The 25,035-nt window shown below is 41.5% G+C and overlaps 1 protein-coding gene across 3 annotated transcripts in view; it reads right to left on the bottom strand.

The window, feature by feature from the left end:
- Window positions 1–348: 348 nt before the first annotated feature.
- Window positions 349–25,035, bottom strand: part of PEG3 (paternally expressed 3) — a 34,190-nt gene continuing 9,503 nt past the window's right edge. Inside the window, exons 3-11 of one of the 3 annotated variants that reach the window (XM_004776905.3) lie at window positions 22,393–22,503; window positions 18,300–18,376; window positions 15,460–15,939; window positions 14,753–14,842; window positions 13,577–13,732; window positions 13,380–13,489; window positions 9,107–9,209; window positions 8,218–8,310; window positions 349–8,042 (exon numbers count right to left, since the gene is read on the bottom strand). In XM_004776905.3, the coding sequence (XP_004776962.2) occupies window positions 3,868–8,042; window positions 8,218–8,310; window positions 9,107–9,209; window positions 13,380–13,489; window positions 13,577–13,732; window positions 14,753–14,842; window positions 15,460–15,853 (5,121 nt within the window). In that variant the 5' untranslated portion in view covers window positions 15,854–15,939; window positions 18,300–18,376; window positions 22,393–22,503 and the 3' untranslated portion in view covers window positions 349–3,867. The remainder of the gene's footprint in view (window positions 8,043–8,217; window positions 8,311–9,106; window positions 9,210–13,379; window positions 13,490–13,576; window positions 13,733–14,752; window positions 14,843–15,459; window positions 15,940–18,299; window positions 18,377–22,392; window positions 22,504–25,035) is intronic. The other 2 variants (XM_004776904.3, XM_045076856.1) reach the window with 2 other exon arrangements.

Genomic DNA, 25,035 nt, shown 5'->3' with positions numbered 1-25,035 from the left:
ATGTTAAGGCATTACTCGTTTGTAGTTTTGCTTGAAAGAATCTCATATTTGAGATTAAAAATTAAAATGCTGACTCAAGTTGAGTGAAATATACTTGTGTTTATTAGCAAAGTTTAAAAACACTACTGGAATATACAGAAGTGCAGTTAAAAATGAAGAATCCTGTAGCATTTAAATATCTCTTAGAAGGAATTATTGAAATAAACACTTAAAAATGTAGTAAGACTTGTAAGCCAAACTTAAAGGCCTAAGGAGAAACTAAGTTTTTGGATTTATAGTTGTAACAAAAAACTACACTTACCAACCCCAAACACTTAGAATGGACAAAAGAAGAGACTGACAAATACCTTCTTTTTAACTTTATTTTTATTGTTGACACTATTACAGATAGATAGAACAACCACAACCATATTATCAAACCAAAAACCTGTGCACAGAAACAAGATGAAGAAAATATATCAAGATGTTAACCACAGTCTTTGGATGGTGAAAATATGGGTGAGTTTCTCTTCTACATTTCTGTAACTTCAAAGTTTCTATAATGAACACATACAGTGTTTATAATGGAAATATATGTGATAAAGGTGGATTACCAAAACACTATGATAAAGACCATTCGAAGAAACCAAGACAAAATATTTAACCATAATCCCACAACCACATAACTATTTAAATGTCTTCCATATTTCTTCCCATCTTTTACTCTATGTATACTTATCATTAACACCCTAATTATAGATTGGTGCACAGATCAAGATGTTAACAGCAATTGTTGGGTGTTGGGAATATGGGTCAATTTCTTTTCTTCTAGTTTACTGAATTTTCCAAAGGTTGCTATGAGTATGTATTATATTTGTAATGGAGAAATACATACATAAGATTTAATACCAAAACACCAAAGGTCATTCAAGGAATTTGAGACAATATATTTAACCATAATCCCACAATGACAACACTATTTTAATTATTTTCCATATATTTTTTTCATTTTAGATTTTATGCATACATATTTAACACTGTTATAATCACAAGCGTGTGCACTAAAACAAGATGGAGGAAATAGATCAAGATGTTAACAGTAGTTGTTGTGTGTTGGGAATATGGGTGACTTTTTTCTCTTTTCTAATTTAGTGTATTTTCCAATATTTTCTCTGGGTATGTATTATGCTTGTAATGTAAACAATCATAATAAACTTTGTTATCAGAACACTATTATAAGGAACATTTGAAGACATTAAGATGAAAGTATTTAACCATAATTCCACAAAGATAACATAACAGCTATTTTGAATACACATTTGACACAGTTATAATCATAAACCTGTGCACAGAAACAAGAATAAACAAGATGTTGAAGAGTATATCTGTCTTTGGATGGTTGGAATATGGATTTTTTTCCTCTACTTTTCTGTATTTTCCAAGTGTCTGATAATGAGTTCAAATTATGTTCACAATGGAAACGTGATTATAAACTTTTTAGTAACACTACAGTAAAGAACATTCAAAGAATTTAAGAAAATAATGCTCAACTATAAGCCTACAACAAGAACAACACAATAGCTTTTGACTATAAGCATACATTTTTAATCAGTTATAACTGTAGTATAAATATAGTTCTGTGTCCTGCTTTTTCCACTCAATATTCCGTAAATATACTTCCACATTGCTACATAACTCTTCATGATTATCATTTTTAAACCACTGCATGACAGTCCATGGATACCTTCTTGTAATCATTTTCCTACTGTTTGGCATTTATGTTGTTCCTAATTTTTCACTAACATAAGGTTGGAATGGGCACCCTGAAGTCTGGCAAGTTGTTTAATACTGCCAACAGTGATAAATCCAAATTCACCCCAATAACATCAATGCTGGTTCCCATCTAAAGGGTCCTCCTGTTTTGTGGGGCCTCAATGCTCCTTGGATGTCCATTCCAACCTCAGGTCTTTCCATGCAGCTGGCCCTCACCTACATTGAAAAGGCCCCTTCTTAACTGCCCAGGACATCCTGCTCAATTCATTCCCACAAACCTGGCCTTCTAAGCCTTGCTTTCCATGTTTCCTTCTGTCTGCTTCCTTACCCTCCTAGATCTGGTGATGTATTAGGACTCCCTTCTTTGGCTTCCTCATTTCTGCTTCATGCTTTCAACAATACAACCTCCCTCGACTTTGGCATTCCCTGCAGCTCTGACATACACTCTCTGAGCCCCAACCCTGCAGATCCAGGAGAGTGAGATTTAGACGCATTCCCCCAGCAGGTGTATTAATTTTGCTTGCTCAAATTATCTGCTGTTATCTTTTGCTCACTTAATCTATAGATCCACTAAGTTGTTTTTTTTTTTTTTCCCAGCCAACTCAAAGTCAAAAAATTTAATAGTTATTATGCAAGGGTAGGGGAAGCAAAAGAGCACAGGTGGTCCACAGAACAGGACACAGAAAACCTCAAGCTATAAGGTCAATTTGTGATTAAGTGGAAAACTGAGGTGATCAGACGAACGGGACACTAAATGGATAGCTCAGAAATACTTAGAAGGGCTGAAAGAGGGAGGAACAAATGTTAAGGAAAGAAATTAAGGCTGCTGGGGAACCTGAGTCCATGTTAAGCTTAAGTTGACTGTAAAGAAAGCTTTTTTTAAATTTTTTTTTTAATTTTTTTTTTAATTTTTAAAATGCAAGTTAGACATGGGTGGAGGGTCGGACAGGTGAAGACGAGAATTAAGCGATAGAAAGCTCTAAGGATACTAGCTCCTGGGCATCCAGGGGGCAAACTGACTCGTGGCCATATAATACTAATGAAGCCACGCTGCTACTTGTCACTTAAGGCAGGAAGCGCACAAAGGAAGTGATGGAAATTGTAAGCCTGCGTCCTTATTTACAACATGAAAGCCTCTCCCTCTGGTTTTCAATCATCAGTAGGCACTACTGTGATCTAGTGATGGTTGCAACCCACTCTTCAAAGGCAAAAGCATAAGATTTATAGGGAAAAGCTTCAGCTTTTAAAAATTCACTATCAAATACACAAGTTGGTTAAAAAAAACAAAAACAAAAACTTGTAATATATTTGCATGAGAATCACTGCAAGGTACAATGTGGCAACCAACTACTTTGGGTCACAGAAGGCCAATCCACATATTGTAAAGGCTTACACAGCATTAGGTTCCAAAGTGTTGGTGTAGACAAAAAGGCTGAAAAGGAAGTTCCAAGTACTTCTCTTTTCAAACAGCAAAGAATAAAAGACATTTTACTTTTCATGCTTACACTTTTACAGGAATACTTAAGGGTAAGGAACAATACACAATTACTCAAAACGATACTGATGGGGTTCAAATAATGCACAATAAGTCTTTCTCAGAATCTAAGATACTTAGAAATATATTCTAATTTGTTGCTCTCTTCCTCCTCCAAAAAAAAAAAAAAATCAGAGTACCAGGTAAGGTGCCTCTGCACAGTAAACTGTATTATCATATTAAATCCAAATATATGTAATTACTGCTTTTGCTACCATATGCTATTTTATATACATCGCAGGGGATATTATATATAGGTTACAGAAGTGTCATTTACATTTGACTGGGGCAATTTCTGTAATCTCAAAAACTTTTAAAATTTTCCCTCCAATAGATTACTCAGATGAAAGGTATGTGCTATAGCTTTCCCACATACATTCAGTGATGTGTGATGGGGGAGAGCTAAAACCAAAGAAGTTTCCACTTCGTTCTCTTTAGTCTGAGTTGTCTAATACTACAAGTCAGGTGTGTACATGCCGGGGTAAGTTTCCTTCTGACGCTATTATAGATTGGTTTTAAGTCTCCGGTTTAGTGGTGGTCAAGTTCTAATTGAAAATTTTCTAAACTTTATACTTGTGTTCTCAGCCAGTATGAGTATTCTGGTGTCTAGCAAGGGACAGGCGATCACTGAAAAGCTGCCCACAGACATCACATTTGAAGTACTTGTCATCGGCCCTATCGTTGTCACTAGTGCTGGTGCTGGCATGTTCAGTGTAGCGTGAGCTTTCCCCATAGACACTTCCAGGCTCAAATATTATCACCCTGGCATGGGTTTTCAGGTGCTCACCATAGGCTGAGTTGGAGGTGAAGGTTTCTCCGCACTCCCTACAGTCATAGTATGGTTCTTCAACCTGAATCTCCTGATCGTCACCTTCTTCTTCAGGGTCTTCGATCCCTGCCCCATCTGGCTCGTCAGCATCTCCCTCTGGCTCTTCAGCCTTTCCCTCCGGCTCCTCAGCTCTTTCTTCTGGGTCTTCAATCCCTGCACCATCTGGCTCATCAGCATCTCCATTGGGCTGTTCAGCCTCTCCATTGGGCTGTTCGGCCTCCCCATTTGGCTCCGCAGCCTCCCCATCTGGCCCTTCGGCCTCTCCATTGGGCTCAGCGGCCTCTACGTTAGGCTCAGCAGCCTCCACCTCTGGTTCAACAGCCTCCACCTCTGGCTCAGCAGCTTCTACATTTGATCCCTGGATCCGCAGAACTTCTTGTGGAACAAGGACATTGGCTTCCACCTCCTGGGCTCCTTCTTCTTCTTCCTCTTCAAGATGAAGCTTCTGATGTTTTGTGAGAACTGTGTTGTGAATGAAGGACTTCCCACAGTCCTTGCATTCATAGAATGGTGAATCTCTCTTAGGGGGCTCAGTGAGAAATGAGGTATGAACAAAGGAGGTCCCATAATCATAGGGCTCATCTTTCTCATGAACTCTCATGTGCTCCGTAAGGTCTGACTGATTGAGGAAGGATTCTCCGCATGTTTTACATTCATAGTGTTTCTCTTCCGTCTGACTTCTCTGAAACTCAGTAAGGGCCAAGCCTGGACTGACTGCATCTTCACTTCTCTGGTCCTGCTCCGGTAAATCCTCACCAGTGTGAATTCTCATATGTTCACTAAGGACAGAGCCATGAATGAAGTCTTGTCCACACACGTGGCACTGAAGGGATGTTCCTGCAGGAGGATTCTTCTGTGGGGCACGAGGCCTCCGTGGGTTAATGACCAAGGGTTGCATAAAAGGTTCCTCATACCTTCTATGGCCAAAGAATTGATCTTGCTCATGGATTTTCTGATGCTCAAAAAGGAAAGAGCTGTGAACAAAAGATTCCCCACAGGCAGGGCATTCGTAGAGTTGCTCCCCAATATAATCTTTCTGATATTCGCTGACAGAATGGGTATGGATTACAGAATGTGTGTACTCACGACTATCAATGAGATACTCTCTGCCATGAACCTTCTGATGATCCTTCAGGTCTGCACGGTCTGCAAAACCCAGCCCACAGTCCTTACATCCATAGATTGAGTCTTCAGTCTCATCCTGCTCGTCCTGCTCATCTGGGTCATCCTGCCGAGGGTCATCAGGCTGAGACTCTACCTGCCGAGGCCCATCAAGGCCTATGCCCTGAATAACAGAGTTTCCAAAGAGCTTCCGGCCATGGAATTCTTCTCGGGCATAGATTTTCTGATGTGCCCCAAGCTCTTCAATGGTGGCGAAGCAGTCCCCACACTCCTTACATTTGTTGCGCACCTGCTGTTCAGCGTAACTCGTCTGTGCTTGCTCTTCAGTGTAACTCAGTGATGCTGGCTGTTTAATAAAACTCAGTGGTGCTGGTTCTTTAAGGAAACTCAGCGCTGCTGGGTCTTTAATGAAACTCAGCGGTGCTGGTTCTTTGATGAAACTCAGTGGTGCCATTTGTTTAATGTAACTCATCTGCATGGGGTTTTCAGGGTAACTTATCTGCACTGGGTGTGCAATGTAATTTGTCGGCCCTATTTGTTTAGGGTAACTCACCGGTGCTGGGGGTTTCGTGGAACTTGCTGATGCTGGGGGTTTAGCGTAACTTGTCTGCGCTGGTTGTTCAGAGTATCTCGCCTGCCCCGGGTGTTCAGCGTAACTTGTCTGCGCTTGTTCAGCATAACTTGTCTGAGGGTCAGTAGAAGCTAAGCTGCGAATTACAGATCGTTCATAGTTTTTACTTCCAGAGGGCTTCTTTCTATCATGAATCTTTTGATGCTCGGTGAGGTCGGAACTACGAACAAAGGATTCTCCACACACTGGACATTCATAGAATCTCTCTCTAGGGCGAAATGTATGAGGTTGACCAAAACGTAGGGAGTGAATTACAGAGGTCTCATGGTTCCTACGCTCAATGTTTTTTTTTTTAGCACGAGCCTTCTGATGTTCGCGGACACTGGAGCTGGGAACAGACGACTCACTGGACCCCTGACTAGTCAGACTTCTCGGAGGTTCGATACGGGACACACTTTGTATAACAGAGTCCTTGTAGTTGTTACTCTTAGCACCTTCATAAGGGTTCTCTCTGGCAGGAGTTTTCTGTTGCTTATCACGAGGGTCGGAAATGTGAGTGGAGGATTCTCCCTTCTCATCACATTCAACAACTTCATTTCCGTTGCAATTTTTGGGAGGTCTGAAAGAAGCTAAGCTATGGATAACAGATCTTTCATATTTCTTTCCTTCGGAATTCTCTCCAGCATGGACCTTCTGATGTTCAGTAACACCTGAGCTCTGGGTAGACTCTGCAATCACTTGTGGTTTACTGGGCCCCACTGCACTGTTACTTTTCTGAGCTTTAGCAAAGGCTACACTATGAATAACAGACCTCTCATATGGTTTTCTCTCACAGGCATTTTCTTTAGCAGGAATCTTCTGGCCATCATCAGGGTTAGAGCTGATGGTGAACGCTTTCTCATCCTCCTCGCTTTCAGGTGGTCTTGTTATAGTATGACTCTTCTGAGATTCAGTGAAGGGCACGCTATGAATGACAGACTTCTCGTACCCTCTGCCTTCATAGAGGTTCTTTCGAGAATGAATTTTCTGATGCTCACCGAGGTCTGAGCTTTGCCTAAAGGCATCCCCACCATCTTTAAAGTCATAGAGCTTCTCTTTGGAGTAAGATTTCTGACGCCTTTTAAGGGACTGACCAGGAATAAAGGTTTCCTCACATACTTTACCCTTATTTTCAAATAAGTTTCCTCTAGTATGGATCTTCTGATGTTCTTTCAGGGATGAGCTATGATGGAAAGTCTCCCCGCACACCTTACATTCATACATTTTCTCTTTACCATACATTTTCGGAACCTCATTAAGGGGTGGGCTAGGTTTAAAGGCTTCCCCACGCTCATTATCTTTGTCATCTTTACCATGGGTTTTCTGGTGTTCGATCAGGGCAGAACTATGAAGGAAGGTTTCCTTACATACCTTACATTCATAAAATTTATCCTTTCCGTATATTTTCTGAAGTTCACTGAAGGTTGGGCTAGGCATGAAGGGCTCCTCGTACTCTTCATCATTACATTCTGCAAGATGCTCTCGAGCATGAATTTTCCGGTGTTCGGCAAGGGCGGCACTCTTATTGAAGGTTTCCCCACACTCCTTACATTCGAAGCGTTTCCCCCCAGCCTGGCTTTTCTGAACCTCACTGACAGCCACACTGTGAATAAACGATTCGCCATACTCATAGAGATTCTCTCTAGTATGCATGATCTGATGTTCGACGAATTCTGAAATCACACTGAAAGATCTCCCACACTCATCACACACATAGGACATTGCCCCAAAATCAAGTGGGTGCGACTCAGTGAAGGAAGGGGCACTAAGACTGCTCATGCTCATGGCTTTCCTCATTTCACTACATTCAAAAGGTCTCTTCCTTGCACAGCCTTTCTGCTCATGAATGGAGCCCTTCCCATCTGTGTCAAAGTGATAGCGCCTTTTTCTTTCAAGAACTCTCTTTTTGGAAACAAGACTTGAGTTACAATTATAGCTTCCCCCAAAAGCATTCCCTTCATAGCCCCTCTCCTGAATCACCGACTCCCTCTTGTTGAATGAAGCTTCTTTCCAATCATTGTCTGGCCTTCTGGGGAACCTCTGTGACCGATCATTAGAGTCCCTGGCCCTTCCCGATTTGGAGTTTCGTGAAACATCCTTGATGAATTTTTCCATTATCACCCCGTGGGAAGATTCATCTTCACAAATTCCCCGCCGATGGGTTGACTTTTTGGTTTCAGGCATGGTTTTCAGACCTGAAAAGAAACCCCAAATGTAAATACTCCCTAGTCCCTGTACATGTGCAAAGTAACAGTGGGCCTTCTGAGATGATGGTGTGAATACAAAATGTAAGAGATTTACCAGTGTGTAGGTACAGCTCCCATCTCACTACCTAAAGTGGCCACTAGCTGGGATCTGCCTAGTGCTTACCTCGACTGGTGCTCGGGTAGGCACTTCTCTTTGACCTCGATGAATGGCCTTGTGTCATATGGGAATGACCATCGTCTTCGGCAAGCTGAACCCCTGTTCACAAGAATAATATGAGTTATGGCTTATATAGCTGCAATCAGGTTGGGTACAAGACTCAACACAAAATAATGCCTACCTTCCTACAAACCACTAAAGGAGGTAGCTCATATCCAACTCCGTGAACAGTCCCTGTCTCTGAACAGTCCTATGTGCAGTCCCACATCCTCACTGTCCACCTCTCAGTCCATTCTAGCCTGCATTTTAATTAATTCTCCCAACTCCACCTAGAAATCTGAGACAATCCCATGTCCTTAAATCCAATGCATCCTTTTAGTAACCTTTTCATAACCTTTTAAATCCCCACACCCTCTTTTTCATCGGCCTCCATGGTTCTCTTCTTCCTTGACTCTTTTCTCTAGCTGTTCTCTGAACTCCACTGCCTCGCACAGCTCTCTCCCCAGCATCAGACCTGCATAGCCAAGTGCCCGCTATGACTGGAGCTAGAGGACTTCAAGGACAGTCCAAATGGGAACTCGGGATCCCATTTTACTTTTGTATTTAAAAATCTTCACTGCTACCTCTCTAGAAAAAAGTGCCAACTCTTGTGGCAAGAGACATCACCCCATTCTCTTCTACCTCGTACAATACACTCTTTACCCAAAGCCAGAATGATTTCTCAAAAACATAAATCTCATCATTTACTTCTCTCCTTGAAATATTCAAAGCCTTATTATTGCCCTTAAAGTCCAAATATATTAACATCAATTCTAATATCCTGCAGCTTTAAGAATAAGGTGACAAAAAGCTTCAATGACTAGGTCTGGAGTAACTGACAGAAGCACCTGCTTACCCAGGGAGAGCAGCTTCCTATAGTTCTCCATGTTGTCCTGAATTGGGTTCTGAGGCTTCCTGTCCTCAGTCAGGTTCACAACGTCCTGGTATGACACTGCATCCTAAAATACCAAACACAGACCTCTCAATGGAGTCTTTCCACAGGCATCCAAGAGAGAATTCTGGCAACATGGGTGCTACACATACAAAGATATGTAGAAAGTGCTTACAGTGTTTGGGGTTCTGAGTGATCCCAGGCAAGTTTTACTACGGACCTACTTTGTACCTACCTTGGCGCTATACTCTGAGGAAGATCCAAAAGACGTATGACACATATTCCTTGCCCTCATGCAGCTTATAATTTGGTTGGAGAGAAAAGACTCATGAAACAATTAGAGAACAATGAACAATAAAGTGGGGTACAGATAATCAGTGTTAAATAGCTTTGGTAGAAGGACAGCTCAGGGTTTTGTAGGACTTGGGTGGAACCTTAAGTGGTTAAGACTCCAAACACAGAGAAAAGGGACTGGTGGGAGAGCTTCAACAGGCCAAACATCAGTTATGTGTGGCATATGCAAGGACAGAAGGAAAACATGTTTCAGCAGACAACTAGTCAGCAACTGTGACTTAAGACTCCCTCCAAGGTCTCACTGTGTCCTATGCTCACCTTCACTGTACAACACGGATACTTGGTGGGCTCTTCTAGGTGTGGACAAGTTCCAAATAACCCAGATATAACTTTAAGTACTGAATGCCTTCATTTTATAGCTGCCTCTTCCACTGTAACAGCTATGCCTCTAAAAGTAATTTTTAAATTCTTCTACTCAGAAGAATCTTCTATGCGGGATCTTACAGGATCTTTCCTTACTGCTGCACCAGAACGTCAATGGTCTCACGGAAGTGTGGTCCCAGGGAGTACGGCACCATGGCCTAGAGATAGACTTAAGGATGGACACAGCACCATGGAAAACCTGCAGGTTTTAGAGCCAGAGAAAACTCGAGGGTCAAAGGAGAACTGTACCATTTATGAGCCATGCAACGTTGGGAAAAGAAATCTTTCTGAGCCTCAGGTTCTTCGTCTGTAAAATGGAGAGTTAGGCCCAACCTGCCATGCAATATTGTGGGTGATGATTTTCTGCAATGTGATGTGTTGTTTAAACACCAAGAAAAACTACATAAAGAAAATGTAAACCACCAAATTACTATATAAAGATATTTTGGTATTAAATTTATTAATTTCTCTGGGAAGTGGCATTATAGCCATGTGAAATGTAGCAAAAAAAAAAAAGTGCATTCACAATTAGGTGTATCTCCTATGAAGAAAGATAATAAGCACACACACTACGAGTTAAGAGGAAAGCTTCATTTATGCACCTGCCAACATCCAGTGATACAAAGCAAAAAACACAACCAAAACTAAGCCGAGTTCAAAACTGAAATCCTTTCTAGGTCCAGGCTGAGAATTCCTAGAATAATGAACAAGCAACATAGCTCAGGAGGCACTGCAAACTGGGTACAACTGCCACTCCAGAAAGCTGACTTTCATTGTTTTTGCTGGGTGCCAATCTCCTGCCCAACAGCAAGTTCAAGAGCAAAAACCATGCTATGCTCATGTCTGTGACAGTGCATCCTAAGTCCCAGCACCAGTTTATTATACTACAAAGGAAAGTGTGGGTGGGAACAGATGCATTTCTGGTGAGAGAAAGGGAACCAGGGCTCTTAACTTGGGGGATTAGCAGAGAAACAGATGCAGTTAAGAACTTGGGGAGCACAGGGAAGTCAGAAGGGTCACCACCCCTGGTGTTGACAGACACCCCCAAGGACAATGGCAAAAAGCAATGGCTGTTTTTCATATTCTTCTCTCCATTTGATTGAGTAAAATAAATACATGTTAAATTTTTAACTACATTGTTCCTATGAAAGAAAAATGGTGCTCTGATTTAAAGTGAAGTTATAATCTATGTAACAGGGCTTCTCTAAAGCAGTCCCTGGCATTAGATGCCACCAAAATGGCATCCTAAATTTGCACAAGCAGCAATCAAACTCCACTCAAATGGGCACCGCCCAGAGGGCAGCGTGGCACCACTTCACTTTCATGGCAGGACCCACACGCCAAGTGATTCAGAGATTTACACGCAGTGTTAAAAGAGGGTGAGGATTTTCTATTGTGTATACCCTCACAATATAATTTACATCTGCTGCAGCTGCTACTCCTACCACACTGAGTTAGCAGCAATCAGTGGGTTCTAGACATTTAAGAAGACACAGACATGCAGTTCTTCTCAGAGTCAAGGAAGGGCATTTTTGTTTTTTTAAAAGTAGGCTCCACACCCAGCATGGAGGCTGACTTGGGGACTGAACTTAAGACCCTGAGACAAGACCTGAGCTGAAATCAAGAGCTGGGATGCTTAACCAACTGTGCCATCCAGGCGCCCCTCAAGGAAGGGCATTTAAAAAGCAAAATAAGACAAAAGTCAATTACCAATCTCCCATCATCTTCGTCTCATAAGAGTACTCTAACACTCCCAAAATAAGGACACTTGCATTTCTCATTTCCCCACATATCAGTGAAAACTTAGTGACCATCTGGCATAGCAGTGCTCGGGAGCCACTGATCTTCACTGCAGACCAGCTTCATGGGTGGAAAATGCCTATCAATGAGACTTTTTTTTTTCCCGAAATCAAATTTAAGAAAGAGTCTATGATTTAGTATTCTTAACTAGGTTCCTAAAATTTTGGCTACTTTGGTTTCTTCAAATAAAGCATCAAAATTAGTGAAAAACTAAGTGTGTCACAAACTTAGATTGTTTCCCTGACACAAGGGCTGGAGGGCCTGAGTCACCTCTGACCCCATCTACCTTCCTCCACATCCTTCTGCTGCTGCAAGAGCTCTGCTTTCAATAACCAGACACTACCCATCCTCCCTTCTCATACACACCTGTGGATCCTTGCTTGCCTGGGACAGAGGACAAATGACAGACCTCTCAGGGTAGGACACAAATCCCTCGTCAGCTGATCCCAACTCATAAATCTCACTGGCACCATTACTAATATATCTCAGTGCACTGGCGATAGACCTGAGCTCTCCACTTGGCTACAGGACACCAGCAACCAGGCCTACCCAGGCTTCAGGATGTCTTGGGTCTCTTGTCCTCTGTGTTCTGGCTAACCTTTCCTTTGTTTGGTTCCTGCCTCAGGGCCTTCGCCTGGGATCTCCTGAACCCAACACTTCACCTAGTCAAGTGTTCCTGTCCTTCAGCTGCCAAATGTTACTGCCTTCAAGAGATCTCCTTTCAAATCCAAACCAAGACGTCCATGACAATTTCTTGTTGTAACTCCCAATTTTTCCTTAACAGCACCCTGTATAATTAACATATATGGTATTTTTATGGAAATTTATTTGTGGGATTATTGAATACCCTTCTCTGTTATAAGCCTCAAAGTTTCCAGGGCATCCAGGGACCCTAATTACCTCAGTCACTACTGCACTCCTTGACCTGAGGGAGGTCCTTAATAGTTAAGAGGAGACGCAGGCTCCTCACACTCAGCTACCCGCTTCTTCTCAAAGCCCTTTCAATGCTATGGCTGCCCTTTACGATGCCATGTTCTAAGTGACCCGTCTCCTTAAAGGTCAGCTCAAATCCCAAGTCCTTTTTCCCTTCACCAATTGCCCCAGCATACCGCCTCTTAAAATTACTGCCCATGCCAGGCATTCATGATAAGCACTTCATATACACACATGAATCGCACTCATTCCTCCCAGCAGCCCTGCTGAGCCAATCACCACATCCATCCTACAGATGAGGAAACTGAGGTTCAGCTTGCTTAAGTAAATGTTCCAAGGCTGCACACCCAACAGGTGGCAGAGCTGGGCTTTAAACCCAAAGCCCAGCTCTGGTTGGCTCCAGAGCCTCTGGCTCTCACTTGCCAGTCTGCTGTATGACCTGGCCACTTCCTTGGCTCCCCACAGTGGGCCGGCCAGAAAGCTCTCCAGAACAGTTCTGCATCCCTGGCCCAAAAGGAACAACAGACATGACCAAAGCATGACTCAGATGCTGAGTGGAAAAGTATTTCCTCTGACTATGTGGATAAATGGGAAAATAGGCAGGAGTCGCCCCAGCCACTTGTCTCCTCTGGGGACGGGCCTGGGATCCTTGCAGGGAGTAATTACCCCCTCCCTACAGCCAGCTGGGACGCTAGGGAGCAGATGAACATACCCTCTTGGGAAAGAAAGGCATCTCTGCCATGAAAAGAAGATGGCCTTTCCAGAAAGAGAGGAAACCTAAGCATACCTGGGATCCTGACTCATAATCCATCACGGAGTCCCTACGTTTGCGCTCCCTTTCCATCGCGAAAGTTGTTTTCTCCATCAGAGGAAGGGAAAGATCCCGTTGAGGAAGTCCTGGGAAGAGAAAAGACATCATAAAGGACAAGGCCCAGTCTAACCCTAACCCTACACGCTCATCAGGACGTCAAGCAGGTGACTTACTGCTTCTGGGATTCCTGGTATACGGCCAGCGGTCTCGAGACTCCAGGTCTCTGCTTCTCCCTCTCCATTCCCGCTCCCGGTCCCAGTCCAGCCCCCAGTCCCGATTCCGGTCCCGGTCCTGATCCCAGTCCTGGTCCCATTCCCGGTCCCGGTCACCTGAGAAAGCCAGACATTCCAGAAGTTAACAGAAATGTTCTGACACGTGTGTTCTCCCTTCATGTGCACACATACCACTTGGGAAAGGAACACTCTCCTTGCTCCTCCCTTGATGAAAGGGATCCCACAATGAGGTTTCCAGACTCCTAAGCATGATCTGAGTTTTTCTTATTACCCTAGACCTGGAACACCATTTCTGGAGGCTTTGCTCAAGTGGGACATACTGTAAAGCAAGTTCCAAAGGTTGGCTTAGAGGTTAGTTCCCCTTCAAACACTTCTGTTGGTTTTCCAGTTCCTACATACTCAAGCCCACACTCAGGACAATAACTTGAGACTCTCTGCTGTTGGGCTTACCCCTGATTATGTTAATGGACACATTACACTACTCCAAAGAAACAAAACACATGCCCTTCCCAAAAGCACTCTTGCTTTTAGAAAGTTCACTGAAGAACCTTTAACAGATAAAATAGCTTTTAGAAACAAAGTAGTAATGGACTTTGTCCCTCTTTGGTAGGGTGTGGGCATACCTTCAAATAGCCTGCTGCAAATTTCCAACGGCTTTAAATACTATCTTGAAAATTGTAGGGGTGCCTGGGCAGCTCAATTGGTTGAGCGACTGCCTCTGGCTCAGATCATAATCCCAGGATTCTGGGATCGAGCCCCAGATCAGGCTCCCTGCTCACCCTCCCCTCACTCACTCTCAGATAACTGAATAAAATCTTAAAAAAAAAAAAAAAAAGAAAAGAAAAGAAAGAAAGAAAATTGTATTTCATGCCACATACTGCTATCTGCTTTAATTTAAAAAAAAAAAAAGTCTCACTATGTCATCAATTAATTTACTTTCCACTCAGATCTTGAGTAGCAGCAGCTGCCCTGGGGAAGGCGCTGCTGTCTTCCCTGAAGACTTCATGCCCACCATGCACTTTTATGCCATGCAGCAGGCTTGGTGGAGGGGAAGTTAGGCTGAAATCTGGAAGCATGCCGAATGCAGGGGGAGCATAATCGGACAGGGTTACTCACTGCAGAAAGAAGAGGCGGAGCGGGGCGGCGGGGACTCTGCTCCCTTCCGGCTTATGCTGTCTTCGCTGAGGAGGTCACTGCTGTTGTCGTCTGAGAGGACACCAGACACTGACTTAATGCTTTATCACCTCTTGCCTGTGTTCTCGAAATCACTCCCCCAAGTGGAGTCTGCTCTTGCCCCTATTGCACTAACCCCCAACCTCAACAGTTTGGATCAGGAGTGATCAGATCCTCTCATTCCTCAGCTTCCTATTGCTCCTGGGCTGGCAAGTGGCTACAAATGCCCTCCCACCTCCCCTCTAAATAACAGCCACGACAACTTTCGGGGGAAATACACCCTCTGTTTCACGAAAGGGACTGGACCAGGGTTGTGAAGCCCACGGAGGCTCACCAATTCCTCATGGAGGCCCTCAATGAAGTGTTGCTTTTCCTTCTCACACCACTTAGGGTGGTGGTTCTTAACCAGGGCATTCTACTCCCCAGGGGACATTTGTCAACATCACGTTGTAGTTGTCACAGCTAGGGAGGGAATGCAACTGGTATCCCGTGGGTAGAGAAGGGCCAGAGATGTCACTGTATGTCCTATAACAAGCCGGCCCCCCACGAAGAGAACGATCTAGCCTTGAACCCCAACAATGCTGAGGCTTCAAACCCCCAGGAGCTCACAGCTCCATGACGGCCTTCACCACGCTTCTACAAAGTCTCACCTCCTGGCTCATACATCCCCTTGTAATTTTCCAGCAGAGTAACTAGCTTCTCACAGTTCTCTGGGTTTTTTGCCCGCACCCAAGGCTTTATCTTTTCTGGAAGGATGGTCAAGTACTGCTCAAGGACCAAGAGCTCAATAATTTCCTCCTTGGTGCGAGTCTCCGGCTGCAGCCAATCAAGGCAGAGGTTTCGGAGTTTGAACAGCGTCTTCCGAGGCCCGACAAATTCCACGTAGAGGAAATTTCGAAACCTCTGATGAAAGAATTCAGGGTCAGTTGCACCTTCTCTTACGGTGGCATCCGGCTCCTTAGTCAAGTCACTGTCTAGCTCATACAGATCTGGGGCCCAAGACTTCTTGGGTTTGGTGGCAGACAAGTACTTTGGAGGCAGCATTTTTCTAAGTAAAATTTTCACTTGAGCAACCAAACATGAGTCAACAGGAAAGACGCAGCAGCCTGTGACAGTCAGTACTCAGGGACCTGTAGATCATAAGGAAATATACACATGTCCCAAAGTTGAGGATCAGGCAGCAGAGCAGGGCTGCCCTACATGGTCAAGGGGACAGAGATGCATAAACCCACAACATACAGACACACACAGCACACAAAGTTGGCTTCACAAAGGACTTACAAGCATGACCTCTGGGCACACCTGTTTGAGAGTTAGCTCTGCTACTAACCGGTTTTGTGACCGCGGGCAACCATTCAATGCCCTAGAGTCTGTCCCCTTATCTACACAAGGGGAAAAATGCCCTCAACCCTTTTAAAACTGAGATTAAACAAGTTAGTATTTCTAAAGGCCTAACTACCCAATGTCCACACATGGGAAATGCTCAAGGTGCTAGCCATTACTGAAACTGGAGGTCAATTTTCTCTTCAGCAAAAATGGAAAAGGGAATATAGGGAATGATGGCCAAGCCTGCCATTTCTGATTATTTCTGAACATCTCCATCATTGCCGAAGGTTCTACTGGCCAGAGTGGCAGAGTTTGCTAGTATACTTAGGACCCCTTCCCTCAGCACTGCACACCTTTCTGATGAGTGCCTGTCCCAAAACCCAGCCTCAAGGCTCTGCTAACACCACATCCTCAGGTATGTTTCCTGAGCTGCACTTGATCTTTTTTTTTTTTTTTTAAGATTTTATTTATTTGACAGAGATCACAAGTAGGCAGAGAGGCAGACAGAGGGGCTGCAGGGGGGGGGAGGGGAGCAGGCCCCCCGCCGAGCAGGGAGCCTGATGTGGGGCTTGCTCCCAGGACCCGAGATCATGACTGAGCCAAAGGCAGAGGCTCAACCCACTGAGCCAGCCAGGCACCCCTGCTGTACTTCATCTTTTAAGTGTTGCAAGTACTCATCACATTTATTTTTAAATACTGGAATTAACATGCTCCTCTCCCCACAGCAAACTATAAACTCTATTAAATGGATTAGAGATTAACTTTTCTATCCCCATGTCCTCTAGTGCCAGCGTAACACAAAGTCAGGTGTCAACAGTGCAATAACGTTATAAAAAATAACATACATAGACCCATCCTAGAATTGATTTTAGACACAGGCAAGTATTACTATGTGCCTGCAGAAGCATGGAAAAGTTTCCAGGGATAGAGAACATTCTAGGTTAACCTCTAGGCCACTGCTTCTAAAAGAGCATTCTGGTGTGTCACCCTCCTCACCTGCCAACTGTTCTACCAGCCCCTTCTCCATATCTCCAGACAACTGGGTGGGAAGCCCTGGTGGGTATATGGGAAGCCTCTGTCCTGCCTAGTACACTGGAGGGAAATTAAACACAATAGTGGTGAAACCAAGGTGATAAACGTATGTTATTCACATGAATAGTAAGAATATGATGCAGTGGCCGTCAGGCTTCCTATTACACATTCTTCTGCCTTGATCAATATTGCCAAAGTTTGTCGTGAAAGAACCAGCTTTGATAATCCTCTGTATGGTTTCATTTATTCCCCTAGTTCTTTATTTTTCTTTTATTATCTGCCCCCTCTTTTTAGAAAAACGCTTTAGACAGAGTAAAAACACTGATATTCATCTTTTTTCTAATGTAACCAATTAAGGCTATACATGTCTCCCTGTAGACAGCCACAAATGGTACAAGGAAGCAGGCACTATGGAAACAAAATCTAGCTTTGGGTGGGTCAATTAACTCACCCGACTGTTCTGTACTTCTGGCTTTACTTCCAGAGAAGAACAAAATCATATGCAGCAAAAATTCTCTGCTTTTTTGGTTTTGTTTTTGTTTTAAAAGGAAACCAAGTATGTTTAAAATTAAGGTTTTATTTTTTAATGTCTAAAGAGAAAACGAGGTGTTTCCTTTATTATTTGGGAATAAATGTAGCAAACTCTGCCACGTTAGGTTCCCCTGGCAGTGATGGGCTTGCATGCTACTCATGCACAAACTGCCCTCCCATGCCCTCTCCCACCACTATCTCCGGGAGTACCAAGCCTCACAAACACACATCCATCATCAAGACCCTCATGAATGAAGCACCGTCTCCCTGACTGCCCTGCCCTCCTTGAGGAGGACAAGCAGTAACAGAGACAAAGGCACTTCTGGACAGAAGACTTCCAAAGCAGGGAAAGGAAAAGAGCAAAGGAAAAGGCTCTGGGGAACTGGTATGATAATCTGGATGAGAGAACAGTCCATTTTATCCAGGATTTGGCTAAGAGGGACCGCCTCTGATAAGAGCAGAGTTCCCAAAGAGCGGCATGCCTGAATGGCAAGGACAAAAGGGCAGAAAGCCCAAGTCTGCTCTTTGGCATCCAGATTCCAGAGCAACACTCCAGTCCCCTAGCAAACACTAGTCCAACTTCTCGGAGGCAACAGGGTACCTGTTTGGGAACAGGATCCTTTCTGGAACTTCAGAATAAGCAGCTTTCCAGAGGAAGTGAGCCAAAATGAAACAAACCTGCAGACAGTTAAAAAAAAAAAAAAGACAAACGTGGAAAAAAATGTAAAAAGAGTGTCAGAGAATTAACTCTCCAAATGGCTGCAAATTCAGATAGCATTAAAGGTGAGAGCTTTATATATCATATTCAAGAAAAGGCCAATTCCCATGTCATATAAACCAACCAGAGAGAAATAACTTTCAAATTGTAAAAACCCAAGATAGAGCTAGCACTAACAAACCACAGACTGAACTCAATTATAAAAGCAGACACAAATCTTTAACACTATCACTGTTGAACATGATTCTACAGAGTTCTAGCCAATTAGAACAAGGTAAGAGAAACAAATCTGAAGCATAAAGATGTAAAACTATCATTCACTTGTATAAGACTATCCACTCAGACACTGTGAATCAATGCAAACAGACCTTATAAGATATGGAAAACACTTATAACAGACTTCCTAAAAATGTCTCAGCAATTATAAATTTTAAAAAATGGGAAGAGAACTCCTATTATAAAGATAGGAAAGATTTAATAAAAGACAATAGCAACCATGTGAATAAAATTATAAATTATAGTAATAAAAGGCAATAACTGGAGAGACACAATATAATCATGGGAGATGTATAGATCTGGTGTATCAAAGTTCTAAAACCTCCCCCAAATCAATCTATAATACATGGAACTTCAAAGAATATTAACATTGGGTAACTTGGCAATGGTTCTAAGGTTGACCTGGAGGAATTCCATTTGGATCAATATTTTAAGAATTCATATATCAAAGGTCAACAAACCAAACACAACATTTAAAAACTATCTTAACATAATCTCAGGTAAGAAAGTTCTTTTATAATATGCCTAAAGGCAGAAAGACTACAGAAAAATAACAAATTATGGTTTTGTTTATACCATCAAAGAAATAAAACAACAAAAAAGATGCACTTGTAACTTATGACCAAAAAAATGAATTCATTTAGGAATCTTAGTCTGAGTCGACCATATGTAGTCAAGTATCCAGTAGTAGCATGAAAAGTGGCATTTCAAACTAGTAAAGAATGTATAAATTACTTTGGTGATTGGTATATAGGAAAACTAGCCTATCATTCACTTAGGGGAAAAGGTCACACTATATACAAAAACGCTAAAACTAAAATAAAAATAAACAAAAGTTTAATTTTTATAATTATGGAACAAGGGCAGGCTTGTCTAACCTGACAATAAAATCAGGAGATATAAAGGGTAACTCCCAATCCACATAGGTACTTAATTACTATGTTAACTTTTCTTCCCAGTAGGCACGTATTTGAAGCATAAAGCACCAGTAAGTGAACTATATATAAGAACTCTAGGGTTAAAAAGTTTGATAGGGAATCAACAATTTTTCTAAGAACATAGAAACAGACAAATCTGATCAGAAAGCAGAGCAAAAAAAAGTTCCTAGGGAAGGAACTTTAAAAGATGAACTGATTTAAGGAGCAACCTCCCATAAAATTTCCATGAGCAATGAATCTACCATGTTATAAAAACCCTCCCAGAACACAGAAAAGAGATGAAGGACTTCCTATTCATTAATAATTTGACCACTTAAATGTCCTTATGAATCCTATCACAAGGTAGATGCCGAGTTCTATACAAAAAATTCACTCATTTCTTTTCTCAAGAAATTCAGGACTAGAGCAAACAAATACAATCTTCATTAAATGTGTTCATAAATTTTTCTAACCAGGGGAATAAATAGCCCTTGGTGAGTAAGACCATTTTTTTTTTATTTTAACAGGAAAACCTTTAAAAAAAATAATAATAATCAGACCCTAACAATTCCTTCCCACAATGGCAGAGGAAAGTCACTTGAGATCTGAGAGTTTGGGGCCTTTAGAACAGAGTAATCATAAAGATGGACAATATATACATCTGTATGAGGAAACTGGGATACTCACATAGTGCTTATGGCAATGTAGATTCTATGGAGGGCAATCTGGATAACTTATCAAAATTTTAAATGCACATACCCTGTCCTCTAAATTCTATTTCTATGAATTTATCCTAGATATATGTAATGACATGTGCAAAATATATTCATTGAAGCACTGCTAAAATGCACAAAAAACAGTACATATTCATCTAATGATTATGAAACCTTTTAAAATAATGAGGCAATTGTAAATAAATGGCTATGAGATGCTCTCTAAGGTAGTTAAGTGACAAAATGGGACACAACAATGTGTATAGCATTCTAAGAAACTATAAAAACAGATGCATTTACCTAAACAGATGATTTCTCTAACGATATAGATGAGACTGCTATTAGTGATCAATAGTGACTGCCTCCAGGGAAGGGAACTGGGGGCCAGGGAGAGAAGAGAAACTTACTTTTTCACTGTATATTCTCCTTTTATTTTTTACCATGAACATGTACTACCTAGACCAAAAAATATATTCTAAGTTAAAACAAAACAATAAACAAAAGCACTGGAGGCCTTAGAGACTGTGCTGCCCACTGCATAGGTAACACAACACTGACACCTTAATGCTGATCGGGGTCTTCTCCCCTCCCTACCCATCCCACCCTGCTGGAGTCAGGTCACACACTAAACCAGATGGCAGTCAATTTAGAAAAACGCCAAGAATCAACTGTGGAACTTCTGACACCCAAGAATGACATATGGAAATTGCAGCTCAAAATTGAATATATTCTTCAGATATCCAACAATTATTATTATATAAATGCAATGCCATCCCCTACTATGCTAGTGTTTTCGCATCTGAAATCTAATAGACTTATCTGTCCACTGCACAAAGACAAGAGTTCACCAGTGTGTTCACAGAGACACTCTTTACAACAGCAAAGAACAGGTACAGAAAGGAGAATGCTCAAGCAGAATCTCAACAGCAGAGACCACTGAAAGACCACTACTCAGCAGACCTGAAACTAAAAATGGGTTAACAAATTTTCTATAGCACTATAAAAAGCAACCAAAACAAAAACAAACCAGAAGAGGAGGGGGAAAATATTTCACAATATAGATGACAGTTAATATTTGAAATGTGAAAAGCTCTTAGAAAATAGTAAGAGAGGGGCGCCTGGGTGGCTCAGTGGGTTGGGCCGCTGCCTTCGGCTCAGGTCATGATCTCAAGGTCCTGGGATCGAGTCCGGCGTCAGGCTCTCTGCTCAGTGGGGAGCCTGCTTCCTCCTCTCCCTCTCTCTCTGCCTGCCTCTCTGCCTACTTGTGATCTCTCTGTCAAATAAATAAATAAAATCTTAAAAAAAAAAAAAGAAAATAGTAAGAGAAAGGTAAGCGTCTTAACATGAAAATAAAAACACACAGTGATAAGATCCAACAGTTACATTAGAAATCAAAGAAATGTGAAATATGACGGTGAACATTTTTTGGCTTATCAAATGGGCAAATATTTCAAAAATCAAAATAAAAAAAAAGAAAACCTGATGTTGGTGAGAAGCTGGCTGGTGCAGACATGAACCATATTTCTGAATGCTGTTTCAGCAAATGGCTTAAAAACACTAAAAATACCCATTCCTTTTGAACCAGCAAGTCTCCATTTAAGGATAGTCAAGTAAATAAAATATTAGTAAGATAAAAATAAGAGCTAAAAATTTGGCTGCCCACTACAATTAAGTCTTTATATGGATATCTAATTTCCAGTTTATAAAAGCTAACACTTGCAGTGCTAAAAACCTGTGGCAGTAAACGACGGCAGGTGACATCATTTTACACACAAAGTCACAGGAAGGGACAAGCACATGTCAGAGAAGTATTCTGCTGTCGGTGTGTTGTTGTATAACGCAGTCCTACCAGAGTCATTAAGAATCAAACTCAGGGAGACAAAACACTGGTCAATATCCTCCCACTGGGATACCTAAGAGCAGGTGAGCCCTGTGAGATGAGGTAAGGTGCTCCACTCGCTACGTGACCCAGCCCTTAACCCTGACTCACTCTGTCCTACATCTGTAGCCCAAAGGGCAACTAAGAATGGGGCCAGATATGCTTAGTACCTGCCAGGGCCCCATACTCACCTTACCCTCGGGAAGACCCAGATCCCAGGTGAACTCATCCTGTGACAGCACCTCTGGCCAATCAGAAGCATAACTGCTCTACCCACTTCGCCCCCACTTCCCCAGTCCAGCCTACAGTTAAAGAAAACAGAAGATACAGGTGAAGAAGTGGCTGAGACCAAAGCATCAAAAAGGAGTCGAATGAAGGTTTGCCTGATATGGATCACATGAAATGTTAAGGCTGAGGGGGAACCCCTCCAAGGATGCTCAGAAAGGCCAACAATAACAATTTACCCATATAATGAGATGTGCTTGAAGATGCATGAAGCCAGTAGAAATGAGTGCCCACACTTATACCCAAAGTCCCTGAGGGCAAGGCCTCTGCTACCTTTTCCATCATTGTATTTTATCTTCACAGGACTGGCACAGAAAAGGTGTTCAATAAATATTTGTTTGCACTTCAATGCAAAAAATGTTTAATAAATCCAATCTAGAAAAGTCTAAATAGCCCATAACCATGAAAGCCCATTCCAGGAATACAAGGAAGATATCCCAATTCCAGTGGACTATTCTATATGAGCTATTAAAGGGGGAAGGGAGGGAACCCCGTGAGCACTGTTACACATTGAAAAGCATTTGCAAACTTCAATAGCCTCTCCTTATTTTGTTCTTAGCAAAGGTAAAAGTAGAAGACCATTTAAGAATAAAGATTTAATCTCAAATAAATACAAGAAAGCACGTGAAACACTAAAACTATTCCAACTAAAGGTGAGGACAAGGAAAGGAGGTCTTCCACCAAACTACCATTCAACGGTATTCTGGAAAAAACCTAGTAAACACAACAGAAGAAATGAAAGGTGTGATGTGAAAAAAGAATTATTTTGAACTGAAAAACCTCATCAATAAATACAAGAAAAGAAGCCCATTAATAACAAAATAAATTCGCATAAATTCACCAAAGTATTTGGAACCTCAAACAAAAATTTTAAACGTACAGAACATAAAACAAGTCCTAATAAATGAAAACATATGTTTTCAGATGAGAATGTGGAAATTTTTGTCAATCCTTCCTTGAACATAAATTAAGATTCAGTAACAGGGTGCGGAGTTTTAACAAAATGAGAATCCAGTTCCTCTAGGTAAATAAATGTACAAAAATATCAGGAGAATTTTGAGTAAGGTATGTGTGTGGTGGGAGGAGGGAGTTGTCTATAAAATGACCCAAACACATGAAAACATAAAGTATTCTTTCCAACACAGTGATCCAAGTGTTAAGACAAATACACTAACAGAGCTAACGCAATCGAAAAACTGACTTGCAAGGAAGTATATACACATGCGGGATTTAGTTTACAATAAAGAAATGTCTCTCAATCAAGAAAAGCATTAACTGTTTAAATACAAACTATAAACTTTCTGAGGACTAAGTAGTAAAGTAATTTTAACAAATATGGTAAGAGGCGACAGCCAACACTTTAATTTCTGACCAGTTATTCAAGTATGCTTTCCAAGGAGGCTGGAGATAGCCTTTGACATTAGGAAAGAATAATAAAACCAGTGTTGGTGTCTGGCCTCCTGACAAAAAATTCTTTATTTCAAAACATCGCTAGAAGGCTAAGACCACTAAGGCCAATAACAAACATACTTTGTTCACACCAAAATAAATCACTGTACTCAAAACATAGCATTCTTCCAAAATTTTCGAACAGGAAGGAATGAAAACAGATAAAAATCTTTAATAGAATGTTATGTAGCCATTAAGTCATGTTTTCAAAAAAATTTTATTTCTGATTACAAACACAGAAGATAGAGCAATGTTCAGTTACAGAATATTTGATGGGGAAACTACAAGCCATACCCATTGATCAAATTTGTTGCTATTCTAAACCTTCCAACATCCATATATAGAATAGGATCTCATTTTTACCTAAATGAGATCACATTAGGAGTTCTGCAGGAGTATGCTTTTTTAAAAATTTGTTTTTTTAAATAAACTTTCCACCCAACACGGGGCTTGAACTCACAACCTCAAGATCAAAAGTCACATGCTCTACCCACTGAGACAGCCAGGTGCCCCTTATGTGTGCACCATAAAACTTAGTAATTTTTGATGGTTATCTTTCTGTACTAGTACTTACAGATCTCCATCATTCTTTCTAAAGGCTACAAAGTATTCCATTCTACAAACACACTGGTTTATTTAAACTTGACAGAAACCACTAATGTAAAAAAATTTTGAAGCATTAAGTTAAAATAAGGTATAAATTTGTACATACACATGACATTTATATGTTAGAAAATGATGAAAATATCCACACAAAAGAATATAATGCAATTTTTAGAAAGCAAAGCTTTAAGTGAAAATGTATTTATATGAAAATTCTTGTAGACACTATTAAACAGCGACAAAGTAGTACATGTAAACGCATAAAAAACCACATCCTTGTAAATGGAGACTGAAAATGTGGTGGACACATTCTGAGCTCTCCAGAAGGTATATCACACCTTCCTGCCAACCACTGTCTCACATCCTACAAACATGCACTCTTATAACTTGTCTGAAACATTAATGAACTGGGTATGATCTCTCATTTGTGTTAAAATAAAAATTATAAAAATATTTAAACATGGAAGTAAGTATAAACTAAACCAGAAGAAAACTTC

This window comes from Mustela putorius, unplaced genomic scaffold (genome assembly GCF_011764305.1).
Source record: "Mustela putorius furo isolate JIRA1106 unplaced genomic scaffold, ASM1176430v1.1 tig00000196_pilon_pilon_pilon, whole genome shotgun sequence".
Taxonomy (NCBI): Eukaryota; Metazoa; Chordata; class Mammalia; order Carnivora; family Mustelidae; genus Mustela; species Mustela putorius.
Note: the sequence above shows the minus strand (reverse complement) of the source record. Positions and strands in the feature narration are given on the sequence as shown.